We start from the raw sequence: 21,706 nt of genomic DNA, 5'->3' as shown, positions 1-21,706 counted from the left end.
ACCCTGCATTCATAGGGTTCAGGTGGGGAGATACTAATAGTATCTCAACTAGTTATAGATAGTTAACAATGAAAATCTTTAGATTTTATAGTGTGATGACAAGCCAACATGCAAGATTTATGACACTGATGTAATAGAGGTAGTATTGTTTTGATTATTAACAATGTTAACAACTGTTGTTTTTATTTCCAAACAAGGCAATTTGCACATCATTCTTGGATAAATATTTCATGATCATTGTCACACTAACTGGGTGTTGGTTACAACTAGTTGGGAGGCAGTACAAGCTGTCAGTACTTCAGGCTTGTCATGGGAATAGAATGAAGAACAGATGATAACAGTGACCAGCTCGCAACAAAGCTGACGAGTGGGATGTCAACGGTAAACAACAAACTAACCAACTACAAGCTCAGCTGATGATGACCAGGCTGATGAATGTTCGTTTGTATGCACTGTACAACATCTGATGCCGTTGAATTGTAGTATCATTAGAAATGTAATAGCATGGTTATTGTTTTTTTTGTAGAAACTAAATGAAGAGGCACTGACACAGGCAACAATGCAATACAGTGTACAGATGGGCAGTCTGAAAACAGAATATATGACAGTTTTATCTGAACTGGAAAAGGAAAGAGCTTCTGTTGGAAAACTGGAGACTGAGGTAGGAGCTGTTACATGCTCATACTCATACTTACATGCTGAATACTCTATAACACATAGTAGTCATTGTAAATTAATGTAGTATTCTATATGTATAGACATGCTAATATTAGGGGGAAGGCCATTTAATATTATGTGGTGGGGATTGCTGGGATTGTATGGGGCTATGGAAAGTGTCTTCTGTTTCAAATGTTTATCCCATTGAAGCAAGAGAGAGACGATGTCTTGCATTTAGAAACAGGTGTACATGCTGTAACTGTCTTACAGAATGCCCCATGTTAACCTTTTCAGGGTTGCATGATTTGAAAACACATTCAGACTTTCACTTTAATGATCTCTCATGCAATGCTCTGCATCAGGAAGCACTAAGACATGATTTTGACAAAATTGTAACAATTAATTTTTTACTTATCCTGCATTACTCCTTAATGCATTCACTGCTTACCCCAAGACAACTAGAAAGACAGCGCAAAAGCGATGGTCCTGGGTGAAGAAATAAAGTTGTTGTTCTGATGTCCCTTTTACTGACCTTCGCCGCTGTCCTGTGACCTTGATGACACCTAAGGTCATCTTCACATCACTGCTCGTCGCACTTCAGCGAGGACGTGTCCCAGCGAAGCTCTTCTTTTGGATTAATTTAGACCTTCAGTTTTCGTCTACAATCCTAAAATTGATCTGCGATGGGTGAATTCTACATATTTATTCCAGTCCCGCTTCATCAACAATTCTTTAATTGCGTAACTTATGGTTGTGCGTTGTGCTAATTGTCATGGAAAAAATCTTACAAGGATTATCATCTGCGTTGGTTGGCTTGCATGCATATGTGCTCGCCAAAATCTAAATGTAAAAAACTTTGGTTCACATTGAGTTGCATATATAAAAATATTGGATACACTTTCAACTCGTATTTTTGACGATAGATTATTGTTCAATTCTATAGCTTTCTTCCAGTAACGTCTCATCAACAATAGGTTAATTGTGTAACTTATGCTTGAGCCTTGTACTGATCATCTTCCCGAGGCAAGAGAGTTAACTGACTATTATAAAAGTCCAGTTTCCACCCTTGCCGAACTAGGCTGGTATTATGGAGTTATATTTTGGCTGGACTAACGAGACTATGCATAGTCTCATCAAAATCGCTCACTGAAATCGAAATCCGGTTCGTAAACTGTCGTGCAGATTTCGGTCAATTGCAGGATTTGCAAAGCATGTGCACAGCCAACTCGTTGTCAGCAGATATTTTCCAAATCTTTTCCTGTTTTTAATCAAGGTGCTCACGTGATTTGATGCATTTCGCCATGCAAGACCCGTTTTATCACAATATAGATCTTGATTATCGATCAGATCGTCCTGACTCAGCGCCACCATTTTGTGTGAAACAAACGCAAGTGATGCGAGAGGTGGAATCCGATTGGTCCATAGAGGCTTAGAAGGGACATAACTGGTAATAGCCATTGGTGGCTCTAAGGTTGAGCCCAGTAATTCCAGCCTAGTTCGGCAAGGGTGGAAACCGGACTTTTAAAGTCATTTAACTCTCTTGCCTCGGGAAGATGTGTTCTGATTGTTGTGGGAAAATCTTACAAGATTTTCATCCACGTTGGTTGGCTTGCAGGCAGATGTGCTCGCCAAACTCTAAATGCTTTCCCTGGAATGTGCGAAGATGTGATCGCCAAATTCTCAATGTAATTTTTGTGTAAATCTCTCTCCAACGAGTTTTACAATATAAAGGCAAGGTTACTCACAGTCATATTTTGCAGTAATCCCGTCATGAGATGAGAGGAATGTCACAATCGCTGAATTGCGAAGGATATGGTTCAGTCATTACCACCCAGCCTTTTTTATCGGTGGGTAATATGACACCTGTAACTGTGACTGCAGTAGTGCACCCTCCACCGAAATCAACAATACCGGAGGATTTTGTGAGTATCGTAACTGCTCCTAATTTTCAGCGGCCTGACACATCCAAATCTGTTAAATCTGCAACGCCGGCGACAGCACCAGCGTCTCAAGATGTTTTGATGGGGGTAGCACAGACGCAAGCCATGGTCCAGTCAATACCATTGTCTCAGTTACCTGTGCCGAGTGCAGCGCCTTACTACTACCCAAGTGACTCTATAACGCAGGCGACGCATGATCAGCTTTGTGCTGTTCCAACATATCCCTTTCCTGTATTCTAATTGGACAATGGTCCAAGTGCTTCTACAATGATCTGGTCATCACCGATGAGCCTTGTCTCATAGACCTGCACTGAGCTCAAGGGCTTATGAGCTCAAGGGCTTACAGTGTACTCGGTTACGCAACCGGCACAAGATCAGCTTAGCGATGTTCCAACAACTTTGGCATAAGCGTAAGCACCTACACCTGTGCCTAACATATACCAAATGCCTAATGTGTTACCAGGTACAGCATACATCGCTGGGCAGCACTAGTACGCCAGCGCGTATGGGAACATCGCCACATGGCTCCTTATCCAAGCGGGTCATCAAAGCCTGCTGATAGAGGACGCACTACGCACCAGACCAGATCACCGGCTTAGCGCAAGTACCCGATTGGGTAGCAGACCACCTTGTGTCAGTGACACCCTCCCCTGGTAACAGGGTAAATAAGAAGGACACTACAAGATCATTGGAGGAAGACTTCTCCAAACTCACATTTGCGCCGTCATTTAAGCCACCAACATCGTCAATGTTTGCGGTGGATCAGGATCTATTAGAGGATAACCCTATCTGATTAGATCACTACCAAACTTTGGTGATTTTCCTACAGCGTCAGGAAAATTCATCTTGAGACCACCCTGGCAGAGATTACCGTCACACCTAGACTTTAGAGTTTTTCCAACTGGGATTCCAATTTCAAGGGCAGGCTGCATACATAGTTGTATAAATCCTTGTAAAAATGCTCTCATATTTATCGAGTTTGTATATGATTTCCTTTAATAAATTTTCGGACATTAACAAGCTGCTGACAAGTAGAGATGACACATGACTGGATGGCCTAACTTGCGATTTATTTAGTTGAACAAACACTACTAATAGTTGAAACTTTTTGATCATACGCGAAATCTGAACTTAATTACACTTTGACAAAACAATTCAATAGCAAAATAAATCTTATCACAATGCTTGTAATTTTATCCATCATTGATGAAACCGGAAGCACATACGGCATCGCACACATTGAGGTAAAATATGCAATATTTGGTAAATTACTATCGAGAAAACTTCAGTAATAGATTCATATTCCTGCCAATTATTTAATCACCTTCACCTGTTTACTGTTCATTGACCTTGGTAGCTATTGCGGTTGTCTTCACGCTTATGTTGTTTATCTCTTGGTAACATCAAATTTTGAAGTCTAAATCCAAAACCGTAATGGATTCTGTGCTCAATGATTTTCGAATTATTTTCTGACAATGATGTTGACAAGAAGATAAATCTTATAGTTTTGTCATAATGATAACAACATAATATTGTTATTGGTCTATAGTTGCATGAAGGACAATTCTGAGTACTGAACATGTCAATGAATTATTGAGAACCCCTTATTGAGAACCCCTTATTGTGAATGGCTGAAACTAGGTAAATCAACAAAGCGACTGGATTTCATTGAATGATTGGGTCAAGAAATATTTCGCATCTGTATGATTCCTTTTTCACTGTATATGATTGGTATAATTCTTGCAAATACTTTACTATTACAGCTGTTCCGTGCATGAAGGCAGGAAAATCTCACTTCTTTCCTGTCTGTGCTAGAATCAACATGTCCATATACATGTTTTCTAGCACTTACCTGTAGTCATATTATAAAACTGTATTTGTAGATTCTTGGCTTTGATTCGTAAGGATTAGTTTTATAAGTGTAAAGAGTCACCATTAATGGCTTCTGACTCCCTTACGGACCTCACAGACTCTACAGGCTTCCAAGCCACCGTTAGAGAAACAACTCGGCCACTGTATGGTGCCAGCACGGACCGCTTGGATTATCAACTAGTCATGGGGCTATCCACTCAACTACACTTGTACCAAGCGATCTTAGCGCTAAGACTATCATAAGCCTATGCTAAAATATTGGAATTACTATCATCTTAGTGCTAAGATCACTTTGTGCAAGTGGGTCCTGGAGTCTAACCTTTAAGATGACCATCCTACGGCCTCCCCCGTCCCTTCTGATTCTGAACGGGAAGTTGATTAAGATTTTCTCCACTGCAGGTATTTGGCACTCTTCTATCCTTAGTGGATATAGTGTTCACTCTTTACCATAACATGACAAGTTTAACTCCCTGTACGGACCATTCTATGCACTGAGTTATGCACAAGGGATTATCGGCCATGCCTCAGACAATCTTCAAAAACTTTGACATAATGTCAGACTGCCTCTCCCTTGAAGAGAAGATTGTATCAGGCACATGAGTCAATTGGACAATGATTTTCTCAAGCTAGTCAAAAATCCCAACATGAGATTGTCTCTACCTACTAATCGCGTTCACCAACAACGGATACTGCATGGACATTGGCTCCTATATTAATTGGTTTGGAGCGGAAGTTCATCACGCCAGCCCTCCACTACTACCAGATTCTGATGAGGTCCCGGCAGATACCACCGTACCCATTTGGGTAGATCAAGAAGGACTTATCAACAGCCTTTTAGATGCAATTGTCAAAATGCAGCGGGGACTTCTCACTATGCAAGTATTGTCGTCTTTTCAATTAATTTGGCTACAACACCAGCAGCTCTTATCTCAGATAAGATCCAAGGCTGTATATTCACAGGCCAAGGAGATCTTGATGAGTCAACCTATCACGGCCCTTATGATGTTTAACAATCAAGATCATAGATGAGGTTAGAAAAGATACACCGGAAAGGTTTCAAGTATCTACTATCAACCTCACTGCCAGAGCTCATGAAACATCTAAAAGACCTAGAGACCATTCAAGAGATGCTCCATTCTGTGAACCACTGCGGAAGAAGTATATCCTTTCTGGCAAAGAATCATCTTAACGAACACATTGTTCATGATATCATCCCAACTCTTTTTGTTGGTCAGACTATAAACGTTGGGGATCCAACAGAAGGGGCTCCAAGTTCGGAGGTCATCGGGACCGTAGATGATTCCGTTCCAACTCCACCCACTGTCACAAACCTTATCGATCTGGCTATGTCTATGGACTACAATCTATGTGAAGATCCAGCAACCTGTAAAAAGGCGTAAAAGACGACTATCCTTGTCATAAGAGGTGACAAACAGGTTTGGGTGGTCAGGCCGATGACTTGGTTGATGCATGTCATCAGATTCCAATTGCATGGATCAATGCTCATGATGTCAATCACTGGATCGACTGGTCCAGACTCGTTTTTTTTTTTACGTATGGCCATCATATAGCTGGAATATTGCTGAGTGCGGCGTTAAACAACAAACCAACCAACCAAGCTTATCACAGAAATAACTCCACTTCGCAGTGAATGGGCTTGGCTATGACTTCCTGGTTCTTCCCATCAAGATCTTGATTGCGCCATGGCTGTTCACCAGAACAACAGCACCAGTGATCAGCTATGCCCATCTCCATTTAGTCTACCTACATGGATACCTGGACAATTTTCTAAAAACCGCACATTTCTGACCCAACTTATGATTTGTCTTGGATTCCTTCCAAAACAGAGTTCACGCCCATCCAGGATTTGAATTACATCAGGGCCCGCTTTCTTCTTCAGAAGGGCGTACTCTGCCCTCCAGCATGTCATGATGGGCATCCCTGAGATGCCCCATGGACGGAGACAGGGAAAGGATCTCCACATCAAGTACATGGCGATGAGGGCTATATTCTATTACATCCAGAATTGGAAAATCTCTTCACCAACTCCTCAGTTCTTTTCACCACAGACAACACCACAGTAGTGGTGAATATACAGAAACAGGGAGGAGTCCATTTCTCTGATGACGGAGACCTTGCTTTTATTCCACTTGGCTGACTCATACAACTGCCGGATGGAAGTGAAACATATTCCAGGGACGTTGAACATGCTTGCAGACAGCCTGTCCAGACATGGTAGGATTGTTTCCTACTTATGTTTACAGATAGATAGATTGATAGATTTTTAGAGTCTATTCACATAATCATTGGGGAGAAAAAAAATTACTCAAAACATATAAAAATATGATACCTCACAGTTAGATGAATAATATTTCCATATTCAGTGTAAGATCAAAGGGTGATCCTCATAACAACAAAACTCCCCTTTAACTCCTTCATCGTTCCAATGTACATACTTATGCATGCAGTCACAGATGAACAGAGATCAGAGAATCAAACCAGCAGATGTCATAAATGGAGAGAGAGAGAAGATCCAGGTCAAATCATGATTAAGCATTGTTTTTATGTTGCCTATGTAGATGGACTCCCAAAGAACTCGCCTACACAGCACCACAGTAGAAATGGAAATGGCATCTCAGGCCAGGAATGATCTTGAGAGGTGAGTCTTTAAGGATTCCTTCCTTTGATGATGTCAAAAAATCCTGATGTGCACATTTGTGTTTTAAAATAGAGGCATAGGACTTGTTTTGAAGTTATGTTCATTAGATATGTGTTCTCCCAAACCAAAAGTGAAGTTCATTTTAATCTTGATAATGGGATGTCACGTTTCACCAATCCATCATCAGTGCATCAATAATATTCTCAACATACACACTTACCTGAATCCATTCATATTTTAATCCTGTGTCATTTCACACATGGACCCATTCATTCGTATTGAAATGTGTAACTTTGGGTGCACACCTAAAGTGTTTCATGGACAGGGAATTTGGATTTTATTTGATAATAGAAAATACTTTTATTATATACTTAAGCGTGAAAGACTGAGTTTTCCGAAGTTGAGAAAAGTGATATTTTCATTGCAGTGAACATAACACTTGATATTTCACAGGGAGCACGGGTGGCCCAGTCATCTAAGGCGCCACACATCGCTGTGCAGAGTTGAGTCCCTTGGGCATGCCAGAAACCTATGATTGTAGGTTCGAATCCCAGTTCGCCACGATTATGTTTCTGGGTTTGTCAGCACCATCACTGAAGTGATAAACATCTGAGACCTGCATCACTTCGGGCTGTCCTCCCACATTAAGCTGACACGCCGCAATATAACTGGAATAGTGTTAAAAGCGGCGTTAAACCCAGCTCACTCACTCACTCACTCACTGATATTTCACAGCAATGACCATAACACTTGGACGAAACTATTTTCATGCAAGACTTAACTCACCACAAACTGTCTCCCTTTATCATCAATGTCTACTAGCCCCAAAACAATCTGTTCACTTCCTTTTTACTTTAGTTCCACATTGACAAGGCAAAATAATGTCAGATGGTCATTTATGTCGCTTCTTGACATTTGTTACTCTCCTGAAATTTTTTTGTTAGAAACTGTAAAATTCTCATTTAAACTCGGCATATCGAGAGTGGTTGTTTTGCAAAGCACCATTTTTGTTACTTGACCAGCATGTATTCTTTTGCTTCCAACTGCTGTCACTGGACAAAATATCATCCATTCCAAAAAATCCAAAACTTGGAAATACCACCATTCCAATTGGAAATATGACCATTCCAATATTTGGCAAGGTCATATTTCCAAGCTTGGATTTGTTTGGATTTGTTTGGAAATGTTTGGATACAACATGTCATAATCATATCTGTTAAACGTTGTACAACTTTTGACCTTATGTGAGATTAGTAATGACATGAAAGTAAATAATTAAGAGTATTTTGGCACTATGTACCACGAAAAGACCAAATCATGAGCAAATTTAACTAAAAGAATTTCTGTCATTTAAAGTGGCTACTCTTTATATTTAATTTCTTATCTTCCTTGTCTATAATCATATGACATTGACTATGAACTTTGAACAATTAAACAAATATTTTGTTTTCCCATACCGACTTGCGGTTGTCGTAGAACAAAGACCGTTTCGAGAATATAGAGGGCTTTATTATTATAATTTGAACTAATATACACATGTACATAACAGTACTAGGTATAAATGAATTTTGATAAGTGTTCGTACAAGAATATGAACTTCGAATTATCTCGTAATTATGCGCAACCCATAGGGCTGGAAATTTTATAATTGTTCTGGAACTATCTGACGGTAATTCAAAACAGGGAACAAGATTTCGTCAAATGAATCATTGAGCCAGGAATGCAACAATTTAAATGCTGACAAAATGAATAAACATATCTGGAACAGAGTAGACTGTTCATGCGGACAATTATATGCTACGTCTATTGGCAGTGAAGTTTATCACCCCATGTTATAGCATGTTTCATATAAAAGATAGAAGCCAAATAAATGGGACAATTAGTTGTTATGAATTAGCTTTACCTCTGTGACATATCACGCAACTAAATGTGAATATGTTTATCAAATAATCAATTACAGTAATTAACCTAGTGTCCTTATTTATACAAAATTTAATTACGTATTGGGGTACAATATATAATACACATATACACGGAATGATTTCTTATTTTGTCAATTTTAATTATAACCCAAATCATACAAATCAAAATGTGAAAGTAGTGACTAACTTTATGATCAAGGGTATAAATACTCAATGGTATCTATTAATCCTAATAGTATAACAATAAACCCTGTGTATATACTGAGCATATTTAGATACATCCGGATCTACGACCGCAGCCATATAATCAATCAAGGAAAGAATATTAGATTGAATTACAAATGTGCTATCACTAAAACAAAATTTTCCGTTATCCACGTAAGACTAAACCTGGGAGAAATAAAGTTCTGTTCTGTTCTGAAGATGCCATCATGATTAGTTGGCGCCAGTCTAGACTGTCCAATCAACGTGAATATACAAACCGTGATTTTACTTGACCAGTTGATGACACCTGTCAAACTCGAAGTGCCCCTGGTCCTCCACCCACCATGTGTAATACTTTAGCATACTTGATTGTTTAATTTGCAGTTATATCACTGTTAGGCTGAGTGATGAGAGAATACATTTTGTTGTTTTTGGTAACGATCGTTTCCATTTTCAACGTGGTAACCTTATAAGTGACTAACTTTTTCATCATGATGAAATGAAACATATTAAAATAATCAGAGGGACTGACGATCGCATTTTTCGCATAAATGTCATGCTCGGATTAATTTCATGATTTACTGAAGATAGATTTGAACATTTCTGAGCAACGATCATGTTTGGGTAAGGGAAGTAATCTTGTCTCCGCTTGCAATTGGATTCAGTTCCGAGATCACAGCTTGACTGTTTGGTACGGCCGAAAGGCGGCATCCATGTTGTTCACGCTCCGCTGATAACGGGGCCTCATTTGTCTGTATTCTGCTTATGAGCCGGGATGCGCATGAAACACGGGTGTCAAAACGAATATATTTACCAATTATACGTACGGTCAATTAGCCAGTCCAAGAGACAATACCCTGGTTCTACCACCTTTAGGTGTAATTACGTCGCATGCCCCTGGTTCACGGTTCGCCTGATCTCCCGTCATAAAACCACGATGTTTATTTACCTAGAGCCTCTGACAGCGCCGACTTCCTGTGTACATGTACGTACATGGCAATAAATGGTTTGACAGTTGTTTGACAGAATCAATCAATAATTATTGACACGGTGATGTAATTAAAATTTGTGACTGTTCACAACTCCTATTTTTGTTTTTCTATTGTTCAGGTGTATTTTCGACCAGTTTTATATGTATAAAAAATCTTCTCTTGTATTTATAAACCAAACCTAAACACATTATATAAGAACAATTGTGTTTTTAAACCGTAAGTTTTCTATTAAAACAACCATGCAAGTAAGATTTCAGCCGTAATATTACTTTAGTCACTCCACAGATTACACATCTTATATGCTGCAAACGCAGCGAATGTAATGCTACTACCCTCCACTCCCCCTACACTATGAAACATAAACAACTAATATTCTAATATTTTTTCAAACTCTGATCGTGTAAGGTAGGCAGAACATGTTGTGTTGTCTCTTCCAGGTTTACGTTACCTTGCGATTGACTGCTCCGTGTGCTCGCTGAATGTATTAACCAATCAAACAGGTCGTATTACATAACTGAATGTATCCTATTGTTTCATTGGTTGACATTCATTGAACAGCCAACCAGAAGGCTTTAGCGTGTGTCACGATGACCGGCACGTGCTTCAAACGACTTGAAAACATGGCAGCAGCTGAGTTTATTAGCGAGAAATGCGAGTTGGAAAAGCCCCCCAGTTCATTTAAGTCAGCTGTGTGGGACCATTTTGGATTTCCCGTATTATATCGGGATGGAGTGCGAACTGTCAATAAGGAAGAAATGGCCTGTCGCCATTGCATCACTCGTGTGAAATACACGAGTAGTACCACAAACATGTCCACTCATCTTCGTTGCCATCACTTGGACATAGATATTGGCGGTAGCAAGGTTCCGTCTTCTATTCAAGGTACGCAGTCACGTGTTGTTGATTTCACCAAACCCTTGCCAGGCAGTCAACCTAATCTCCATGATGTAATTAAATCCAAATTACCAGCTGCATCGTCCCGTGCTGGGGCGATCACAAATAGCATTGGTGTTTTCATTGCTTTGGATATGCGACCGTATTCCGTTGTGGAGAATGTGGGATTGAGGCGTCTTGTCAACACACTCAAGCCAAGGTATTAGATTCCTTCCCGTACACATTTTAAAAATACTGTTATGCCTAAACTACGAGAACACGTAACGTGAGGTTTGAAACAAATTGAAAGTGCTTCGTCTGTTGCTATCACAACTGATGGATGGACGTCACGTGCGACCGAGAGCTATGTAACAATAACTGCACATTTTGTTAGCCAAGAATGGCAAATGGAAAATCCTGTGTTGCAAACACGGCCCCATCAAGAGAGCCACACTGGAACTAACCTAGCAAACGTTCTGACATCTGCTTTAACAGAATGGAAGATTGACAGGTTTGGAAATATTGCTATATCAACTGACAATGCAAGCAACATTGTTAGTGCTGTCAAGCAGTCACCAAGTCTCAACCCACACATTAAGTGTTTTGCACACACTATAAACTTAGCAAGTCAAAGGGCAATGCAAGTCAGTCAGATGGCCAGGATTTTGGGGAGAGTTAGAAGGGTCATGTCCTTCTTTCACAGAAGCTCTCATGCTGCATCTGTCCTCAGAACCAAACAGTTGCTTCTTGAACTTCCCTGTCACACACTCATACAAGATGTTTCCTCAAGATGGAATTCAAGCTATGACATGTTGGAACGCTATCTGGAGCAACAAGCCGCAATATTTGCTGCACTAACAGTCAAAGATGTCAGAAAAAATGTTGATTCACTTGTCACACTGTCGGATGAGGATGTGGGATGTTTGGAGGATGCTACACGTGTCCTGAAGCCATTGAAAACAATCACAACTATCATGTGCAGTGAGAATTAAGACACCAACAGTGTCACTGATTCTTCCACTCAAGGAATTGATTTTAAAAGCTATGGCTGTTGTGGAATCTGATTCAGTTCTCATCAAAAGTGTGAAAGCTGCTATTACAAAGGACCTAAAGGACAGATACACTGATCCTGATGTCAACCAGTTCCTGCAGGAGGCTACAGCCCTAGATCCCAGGTTCAGGTCCCTGCCTTACCATGATGAAACTGGACGACTTCAGGTTTTTACTGGACTGACAGTGAAAGCAGTGGCATGTGCATCAAAGTTGAAGGTATTTATTTGTTTATTAAATGTTTTGTCTGAAAATCTCAATATTAGTGCAGTAAACTAAATGTTTGAGAGCTTATATTTAGCCTAGGAAATGAAACAAGCATACATGTTTAGATTACAATTTCCTTCAAAACACTTCTTTAGAAGAAAAACAACATTGATATTGTCTTTGACTATTTTCTTCAGAAACAAAAAATTTAAAACTGACATTTAGTATAGAAGATTTTGTATATCTAAATTCTGAAAACTTGTTTCCAACTGAAGTCAGAGTGAAAGTGGAACCTGATGAAGCTCTACATGCTGAACCTGAAAGCCCACCACTACCAGTATTACCATCTGTGTCTGACACTGACAGGGAGGGGAAATCTGAGAGTGGGCCAGAGTTTCACGAACCTGACGAACCATGTAAAAAGAAAATCAAAACTGCCATGGAGGAAATTTTTGGAGAGGTGTTTATCACACATGTTCAGGCGGCAAGACCACTATCAGCTTGTGTGGAAAATGAGATACAACGATATTAACTGCAAATCCCCTGGAATGGTGGAAGGGCAATGAATGTCGATTCCCCAACTTGGCTCTTTTGGTCAGACATTATCTTGGAGTCCCAGCCACCTCTGTTCCCAGTGAGAGAGTATTCTCCACTGCAGGAGACATTGTCAGTGGCCAGAGGGCATCACTGTCCCCTGACAATATTGACGTTTTGATATTTCTAAAAAAAAACCCCTCAAGCTGAACCATTCAGGCTGTGATTGAACATTGATCATATCTGGTGTTTGAATTCCATTGTTTGAACCAAATAAAAGCTTGAGTAATGTTTTCTGTTCATGTTTTTTTCCATATCGAGATACGTATCATATCGTGACCAGAATATCGAGATAAGTATTGTATTGTGGCCTTCCTGTATCGTTGCAGCCCTAAACCATATATGTGTATTTTTCGTGTTTTTGGCTTGATTTGATTGTCCTTTGGTGAAAACAAATGTTCAATTGTGAAAGCAAACCCTTTACCCCTGAACGTTAAAAGACAGCTGACTTTGTTTTTGTCTGAATTATCAACGTTGGAGTCGTTTATATATTCGGAAATCCATATTATGGTTAGTATTTATAATATAATATGGACAATGGTAAAATTCTTTATCACAGTTTAAGTGCTATTCACAAATGTATGTAAATCTACTTTGTGATGAATGAAGCATGGCAATAAATGTATGCATCTGATTCTTCATTTGTTCTGTATTCTTTGACGAGAATGAGGTTTGTTAATGATGATCATTCTCACAGATTTTTTGATAAGAGGATAGGACTTTAACTGGAGAATAGTTATGAAAAATATATATATAAGTATAGGCGGTCTGTGCACATGTGGTGAAACTGATACCTCATTGATTTGCTAATTGGGACTTGGAAATAATAGTCTCTCATTAAATTGACAAGATAGACACAATTTTTTATGGATAACAACTTCTTTAATACTGTAAAAGGCGACGTTTCGGTATAGATCCTTATACCGTTGTCAAGCAAGACTGAATGAGTCTTACTTACTTATATTGGAGATTTAACGTGCGCTTTCCGACTGCAAGCGTATGTCGCACACGGGCCCGGCCAGGCCATTTAATGTGTTTCCAAAAAGGGGAAAAGTGAGTTTGTGCAACCCAGGAGGGGGCTTTAGGGGTTACTTATATAGTAATTTTGAAATTTTGAGATTTGGAAAGAATGCCAAGAGTGGGTGGGGGACGAACTAAGGGAGCTGTGTGTGTTGGGTGGTTATCAAATAAAGGTAGTTTTGGTTTTAATATTTTATTTGGGGTTTAAATGCGACTATTTAGTCCTGTTTTTATTAGGTATATGCCTAAGGCTTTGAATTTTTCTAATTTATTTTGTGGGTTTAGGATTGATTCTAGTGTAAGTCCGGTTTTAAGATTTAGGGTGGTCTGTAGTGTTGTTCGGTGTGTTTGGTAGTGTGTGCAGTGAATGAGTACGTGTTCTGGTGTTTCTTGTTGTTTGCAATGTGGGCAGTTTCCTGTTGTGTGTAGTTTAGCTATTTTACGGTGATTATTTAGTTTGGTGTGGCCTGTTTGTAGTTTGGTAATTATTCTGTCGATTTGTTTGGATGGGTGTAGTATTTTGGGTTTATTTAAGGGTTTTTTGAGTACTTTCCTGATTTGGCTATTTGAGTTTTGGTATATATTTTGCCATTTTTTGTTAATTTTTTGTTTAGTGACACTTTTGATTTCTGATTTTGAGCTGGGTAAGTTTAAGCTTATTTCTGGGAGTTTAAGGGATAATTTTGCTGCTTTATCTGCCTTTTCATTTCCAAAGATTCCTACGTGGGCGGGGATCCAAATGAACTCTATTTGTTTACCTACCTTAGTTAAGTTGTTTGAGCTATTGAGTATTTGATTTATTAGTTTGGGGCGGTTTTTAGTGTTTTTATTTTTGAGGGCTTGTAGTCCACTGAGAGAGTCGGTTAGGATGAGGATTTTTTGGTGTTTTTTAGATTGCTGATTGTGTAGTGCTGAGGCCATGCCCATTAGTTCGGCCGTGAATATGGATTGGTTGTTTGGGAGTCGGTAAGATTGTGTGTCTTTGGTTGGTTGTGCGATGTGGACTCCGAAACCTGTGTGTTTTGAGATCGGATCTGAGGATCCGTCTGTGTATATGTGACACCAATTTGGCCAATGTTCATGTATGTATGCTAGTGTGGTGGTTTTAGCGATGTTAGGATCGGTCTGTTTATTTAGTGTATCGGCTAGTGTTGTGTCTATTTTTGGTATTTTAAGTTTTGGAGTGAAGATATTGGATGATTTATTGTTTTGTTTAAGATTATTTATTTTGTGTTCGTTTAGGTAATTGGTTATTCTTTGGGAAATTGGAGTAAGTAGTGGATGTTTCCGGGCTAGGGCTTGGTTTCTAGGGCTAATATTTTGTTTTATTAAGTTTTCGATTAGTGGGTTTGATTGGGACGCGGCCCAGAAGTTTAGGGTAAGTTGTTCCCTACGTAGTTTAAGTGGCATTTCTCCTGTTAAGGCCTGGAGTGAGGTGGAAGAGGTGCCATGTTGAGTTCGTGTGATTAGTTTTAGGGCCTGATACTGGATTGAGTCTAGTTTTTTAATGAGAGAGTTGTTTAAGGTGTCGTAAATGGCACTGCCATAGTCTAGTTTGGACCTAATTAGTGATATATAGAGTGAGAGGAGGGTGTTTTTAGAGGCCCCCCAGTTGGAGCCGGTTAGGCATCTTAACGTGTTTAGGTCTTTGCTGCATCTGGTTACAAGGTTTTTAATGTGAGCATCCCAGGTGAGATGTTCATCGAAGATTAATCCTAAGAATTTGGTTTGTTTTTGGAATTTGATTGGTTTGTTGTTTAGTTGGAGGTTTAGGGTGGCGGGTTGCATATTTTTGTGTTAAAATACTATTCCTGTGGTTTTTTCTGAGTTTAGGGAGAAGCCCCATTTGTCAGCCCATTTTTGTATTTTATTTAGAGATTTTTGTAGTAAGTTTTGGGCCATTTTAATGCTTTTAGTGCGGATCCAGAGGGCTCCATCATCCGCAAATTTTGATGTGTTTACTTTGGGGGATAGTCCCTCGAATAAATCGTTAATCATAATATTGAAGAGTGTTGGGCTTAGGATGCTGCCCTGGGGAGTGCCATTTTCTAGGGGACATTGGTCCGATAGCGTTTGGTCTATGCCCACGGTGATTTTGCGGTTTGTTAGGAAACTTTGGATGTAGTTAATTATTTGACCTTTAAGTCCTATTTTTTGTAGTTTTTGTATTAGTCCGTTATGCCAAACCATGTCGAATGCTTTGGAGAAGTCTAGAAAGATGCCTGTAGTATATTGTTTGTTAAGTTGGCCTGTTTTAATGTCCTGCTCTAGTCGGGCGAGGTTATCTAAGGTTGAGCGTCCAGGAGTGAAACCGCTTTGGTCTGGATTTATTATGTTGTTTTGTTCTAAGTAGTGTTGTAACCTGTTTTTGGCCATTGATACCATTACTTTGCATAAATTAGAAGTTAGGGAGATTGGTCTGTATGAATTAGCCTGGTCAGCTGGTTTATTGGGTTTGGGGATTGGTATGACCAGGGCTTGTTTCCAAGGTGATGGGACCTGTCCGTTTAGATATATGAGGTTATAGAGTTTCAGAAGAGTTTGGAGTAGTTTGGGTGGTAGTTGTTTAATTATCTGGTATGAAGTAAGGTCTAAGCCTGGGGCTGTGCCCTTTTTCCTATTTTGTAGGACGTGGAGTAGTTCTTCCATTGTGAAATGGAGATTAATTTCTAGGTTATTATCTTTTGGCTCTTTGGTAAATTTGGTTTCTGCTTTTAGTTGTTCCTGGAATTTTTGGTTGAAGTTGCTATTGCTACTGACGGCCGAGAAGTGACTTGCTAGGTTATTAGCTTTTTCAGTGGGGTTTGTTGAATTGTTTACGTTGGGAGTTTTTTTATGACGTTTAATGCCCCTAATGGCGTGGATTTTGCGCCAAACTGTTCTGGCGTCTGTATGATGGTTAATTTCTTCGCAAAATTTTTTCCAGTCTCTTGTTTTAGCTGTTTTAACTAAGCTTTGTACTTTGTGATTTAGTTCATGTGCTATCTTTAGGTGTTTGGAGTCACGTTTGGCTTTATTGAATGCGGATTTGCGTTTACGCCTCGTTTGTTCTATCTCCTCGTTCCACCAAGGAACCGAGGGTTTGCCTATGCTGGTTGTTTTGAAAGGAATGGAGTTTTTAGCTGCGTTTATTATATAGTCAGTGAGGTTTTTACAGTAGATTTCGGGGTCGTTACTTTCTAGGTCAGCTAGGTTAGCCTGGTTGCAAATGTCCTGAAATTTGTCCCAGTCGGCTTTGTTGTAGTGTATGCCCTTGTTGTTACTGTTAATCCTCTATTGTTATCATCCACTTGCTATATATATTCTACACTATGTCCCTCATTCAGTCTTGCTTGACAACGGTATAAGGATCTATACCGAAACGTCGCCTTTTACAGTATTAAAGAAGTTGTTATCCATAAAAAATTGTGTCTATCTTGTCATCCGTCAACTTCTAAGTAATGCCTATCAAACAATTTTTCTCATTAAATTGATTTTAAAATATATGGTTTTGACTGTAGTGCTTCCTGACATCATAATATTATGTTGTAAACAACTTACCTTATCTTATGTTAAGTAAAACAATTATTGATAACTTCCTGAATTCCAATTGTTCAATGAACAGAATTATTCACAGCTCTGGCGTGAGACAACAATAAATTAGATGTTACCAAAGATTGTCCATTTTATGATCTTAGGCACATGTCGGCACACTTACGTGTGAGCCGTCTAGATGACTGTCTGTTTTGTAATTAAATGGCAGCTGCCATCCAGCCGAATACTTAATCTTGAGACCTATTAGTTGTCTCAGCACTACACAATCAGCAATCTAAAAAACAAACAAAAATCCTCATCCTAACCGACTCCCTCAGTGGACTACAAGCCCTCAAAAATAAAAACACTAAAAAACACCCCAAACTAATAAATCGAATACTCAATAGCTCAAACAAATTAACTAGGGCAGGTAAACAAATAGAGTTCATTTGGACCCCCACCCACGTAGGAATCTTTGGAAATGAAAAGGCAGATAAAGCAGCAAAATTATCCCTTAAACTCCCAGAAATAAGCTTAAAATCAGAAATCAAAAGTCTCACTAAACAAAAAATGGCAAAATATATACCAAAACTTAAATAGCCAAATCAGGAAAGTACTCAAAAAAAACCTAAATAAACCAAAAATACTACACCCATCCAATACCTATATATACCTAATTAAAACAGGACTAATTAGTCGCATTTAAACCCCAAATAAAATAATAAAACCAAAACTACCTTATCTAACAACCACCCAACACACACAGCTCCCTTAGTTCGTCCCCCACCCACTCTTGGCATTCTTTCCAAATCTCAAAATTTCAAAATTACTATATAAGCAACTCCTCAAGCCTCATCCCCCCCCCCCCCCCCCCCCTGGGTTGCACAAACTCACTTTTCCCCTTTTTGGAAACACATTAAATGGCCGGGCCAGGCCCGTGTGTGACGTACGCTTGCAATCAGAAAGCGCACGTTAAATCTCCAATATCAGTAAGTAAGTAAGTGTCTTTTCGAGTCAAGTGCGGGACTCTCTCTCACCTTAGGGAGAATGCGACTGTAAAAGCCCCTCGCTAGACAGACAAGTAGTGAATGTTTGAGATAAATTTATTATTTATTATTTGCTGCTTAAGTCATTAAGCATAGTTTATAAAGGCAAACATTATTTCGTTTCTACATGTTTCAACCGTTGTTACCTCACAATCTATATTTTAAAATTTAGCATTTCTGTCATTGCATTTTTGTATTGCTACATAATACGTAATTTATCGATCTGGTGCATCATGTCTGGATGTTTTTATCATTTGCACTTGCGTAGTATGTCTCTGTCAGTATTGGCATCCGCGCATGCTCAGTAATCTCTATTGTCAGGATGTCTATATTCCACGCATGCGCATCAGTTTGTTTTGCGCGCCATTGTTAGCAGCTTTTTTCTCACGGCGTAGCAAAGTTTGCCAGTTTCTTCAAGTCATTCGGCGTGATATTTACCTGCAAGTTTCACAACTCGTGACCAGGTCCGCTATCAATTGTAGCAAGCAATCACTTCACGATGGCGCCTCGTAAGGCCAAAAGAAGTAACTTACGCATGCAGCCCGAAAGCCAAGACAATGGCGCCCAGCCTCAACTGGCTCAAGTCGACGACGATGCAGCCACAAGTCCTTGTAGTACCCACAGGGCCTGCATCCGCTACCGTGACGTCAACAAGCAGTGAGGATACTAATGCTGATACGACAAATACGTCACAACTGGGGCCACGGACTGAAACTATCCGTCCATGTAACACTGAAGACACGTCTTCCAATGACAATCAGCAAATGAATTTGGCTGAATTGACCAAAAATGTTCAAGCTTTACAATCTACAGTGGCTATGCTTACACAGTCCATCTTGCCGAACAACATTGCCACTGTGACCAATCAGGATGAACAAGACAATAATCCTGCCATCTCTACCATGTCTACGATATATCGACAGCTCTCAGCAGTGTTTGGCAGGGGGATTCTCATTGTAATACTGACCCAGTCAGGCATACTGCAATATGCATACCATAATTAAGCCCTAAAAATGATGTGCATATACTCGCGGACGAGTATAAATGCACCGGTTAGAATGGCTGCCAGCCTACCTGCGACCAGGTAGTCCAGTGAAGCTACAAGCATGGTTCCCAGACCTCGAGCTTGCCCTGATGGTAGGGGCGCTTCACTGGTTGCTAGAGGATAAGTTGCAATTTGCAAAATGGTGGTTTGAATTACTTATGGAAGGGGGGAAGAAGATCCACTTGTGTGGATGCTAGCCCAAAATGATCAGTTGGGGAGAATACGGGCAAACTGAGAATCATAAATAATTCATAGTCTTTTTATTGTTCAAATTACTGATAAAACATATTTTAACTTGTTCCTTCTAACCATATTTCCAAACAATTCCAAACCATTCCAAGTCATTCCAAACATTTCCTGTGTTGGAAATATGTTTGGAAATGTTGTCATTCCAAGTTTGGATTTTCTGGAAAGATCGATCCTTCCAAGCTTTGGAAAGTTTGGAATGAGCGATCTTTCCAAAGCATTCCAATGTTCATTCCAAAATGGAATGGACGCTATTTGGTCTTGTGAAGAAATGTTTATAATGAATAAGTGTATAAGTATGTAATATATAGCATATTATTCATGTGTCTAGTGAAATATCATGTTTCTCTCATCTCGTGAAAGTATCTCCTTTCCTCCGCCATTAGATTAGAGAAACATGATATTTCACCCGACACATGAATATTCTCTATATATTGACACTCCAGTTTTATCTGTGATAAAGTATTGAAGGAAATGAGACATTTATATTGTTGTTTTGAAATTTGATGTTGTCCCACTCTAGAGTAGATACCTCTATCTTCTCTACAGTGACACGTTCGCTCGTCACGCCGAGGACCCGGGTTCGATTCCCGACATGGGTACAATGTGTGAAGCCCATTTCTGGTGTCCCCGCCGTGATATTGCTGGAATATTGCTAAAAGCTGCTTAAAACCATACTCACTCTACAGTGAGACTTCATCAAATTTCAAACACACTAGGTTTATTTCCATTCTACAATGATGGCAAGGGTGCTTTGAAAGCGGTGCTCTCTTGCAATGCGTACCTACACAGGGTATAACAGTCCACTATCTTAGAACATTCCTGAAAGGGGTCACGGGTAGTTTTGAATGTAACAAATATTACTAAAGTACAATATTAAGATACACATAGTGTAGACTAGTTCAAAATGCCTGTCGGGACATCCTTTCGAAGGGAGGAGTGTTTTCTGATGGACTTTCAAATCCCCTCCTGCCAAATCCTTTTGGTGGTTGAGGCAGCTGGCAATGAATATCGATCACTAAAAGGTTTGTAAACATGTTGTCATCAATATAAAAAAATTCAAACACATTCTATAATCTTACATTCATTGTCAGTTGTTTCAATGAGGAATTTGCCTGTTCCGAGTCTGTTCACTTCAAACATGTCCCTTATAAATAGGTTCATAACATGCAAAAGATATATGCCTTCGTTAAGTCTTGTAATCTCATCATCGAAGCAGTCAGGGTTACAACCTAGGACATCAAATTGTAGCCCCAAACAACCGATATCGAACTACCGTATTTCCTCAATTAGACACTAGGCCGTCTATTAATTTTGCGAGAGCTGTTGACCTGGGGTGTATTAGAGACCAGAGCCTAGATTTTCGAAACTATCATAGCCCTAAAACTATAGTAATTATTGTAATAATCTAAAATTACGTTATCGTAAAGAAATCGTAGGCTATCGTAGCCTATTTTCGAAACTATCGTAGCCCTAAGATATCTTAAGTTTGTCGTAAATCTAAGATAGCCCCATACCTGTCATAAATTTATTTTATCTTTATCCAAGATGGCGGCATACTTTGCCATAGATATTTTCCAAACAAATAATCTGCTTTCCTTTCAAACATTGACATTTCATTTTGTGAAAACTGTGTGATTCCAAATGACACTTTGAAAACATGAAGAACGCATCAGAGATTCCACGAAATGTTCTTAATCGTGACAGCAATCCACATAACTATATGGAGTTGATAGCTTTCAATATATTTCTATATGAGTCCATGCTGATTAAGTGTGAAACAACATACCTGGTACAAATGATGAAGAGAAGATATTGTTCACCACTCTTTATTGGCTGAGTCCTTCGTAACTTAAATAAATTCGT

General features: G+C 39.4%; 1 protein-coding gene across 4 annotated transcripts in view; it reads left to right on the top strand.

Moving 5' to 3' along the window:
* LOC139445782 (ankyrin repeat domain-containing protein 26-like) overlaps positions 1-21,706 on the top strand; it is a 758,925-nt gene that overhangs the window by 506,791 nt on the left and 230,428 nt on the right. For all 4 annotated transcript variants that reach the window (XM_071226998.1, XM_071227000.1, XM_071226999.1 and 1 more), the window contains 2 exons: positions 527-661; positions 7,049-7,128. In XM_071226998.1, coding sequence (XP_071083099.1) covers positions 527-661; positions 7,049-7,128 — 215 coding nt within the window. The remainder of the gene's footprint in view (positions 1-526; positions 662-7,048; positions 7,129-21,706) is intronic.

This window comes from Haliotis cracherodii, unplaced genomic scaffold (genome assembly GCF_022045235.1).
Source record: "Haliotis cracherodii isolate W230 unplaced genomic scaffold, xgHalCrac1.p SCAF_6, whole genome shotgun sequence".
NCBI lineage: Eukaryota > Metazoa > Mollusca > Gastropoda > Lepetellida > Haliotidae > Haliotis > Haliotis cracherodii.
Note: the sequence above shows the minus strand (reverse complement) of the source record. Positions and strands in the feature narration are given on the sequence as shown.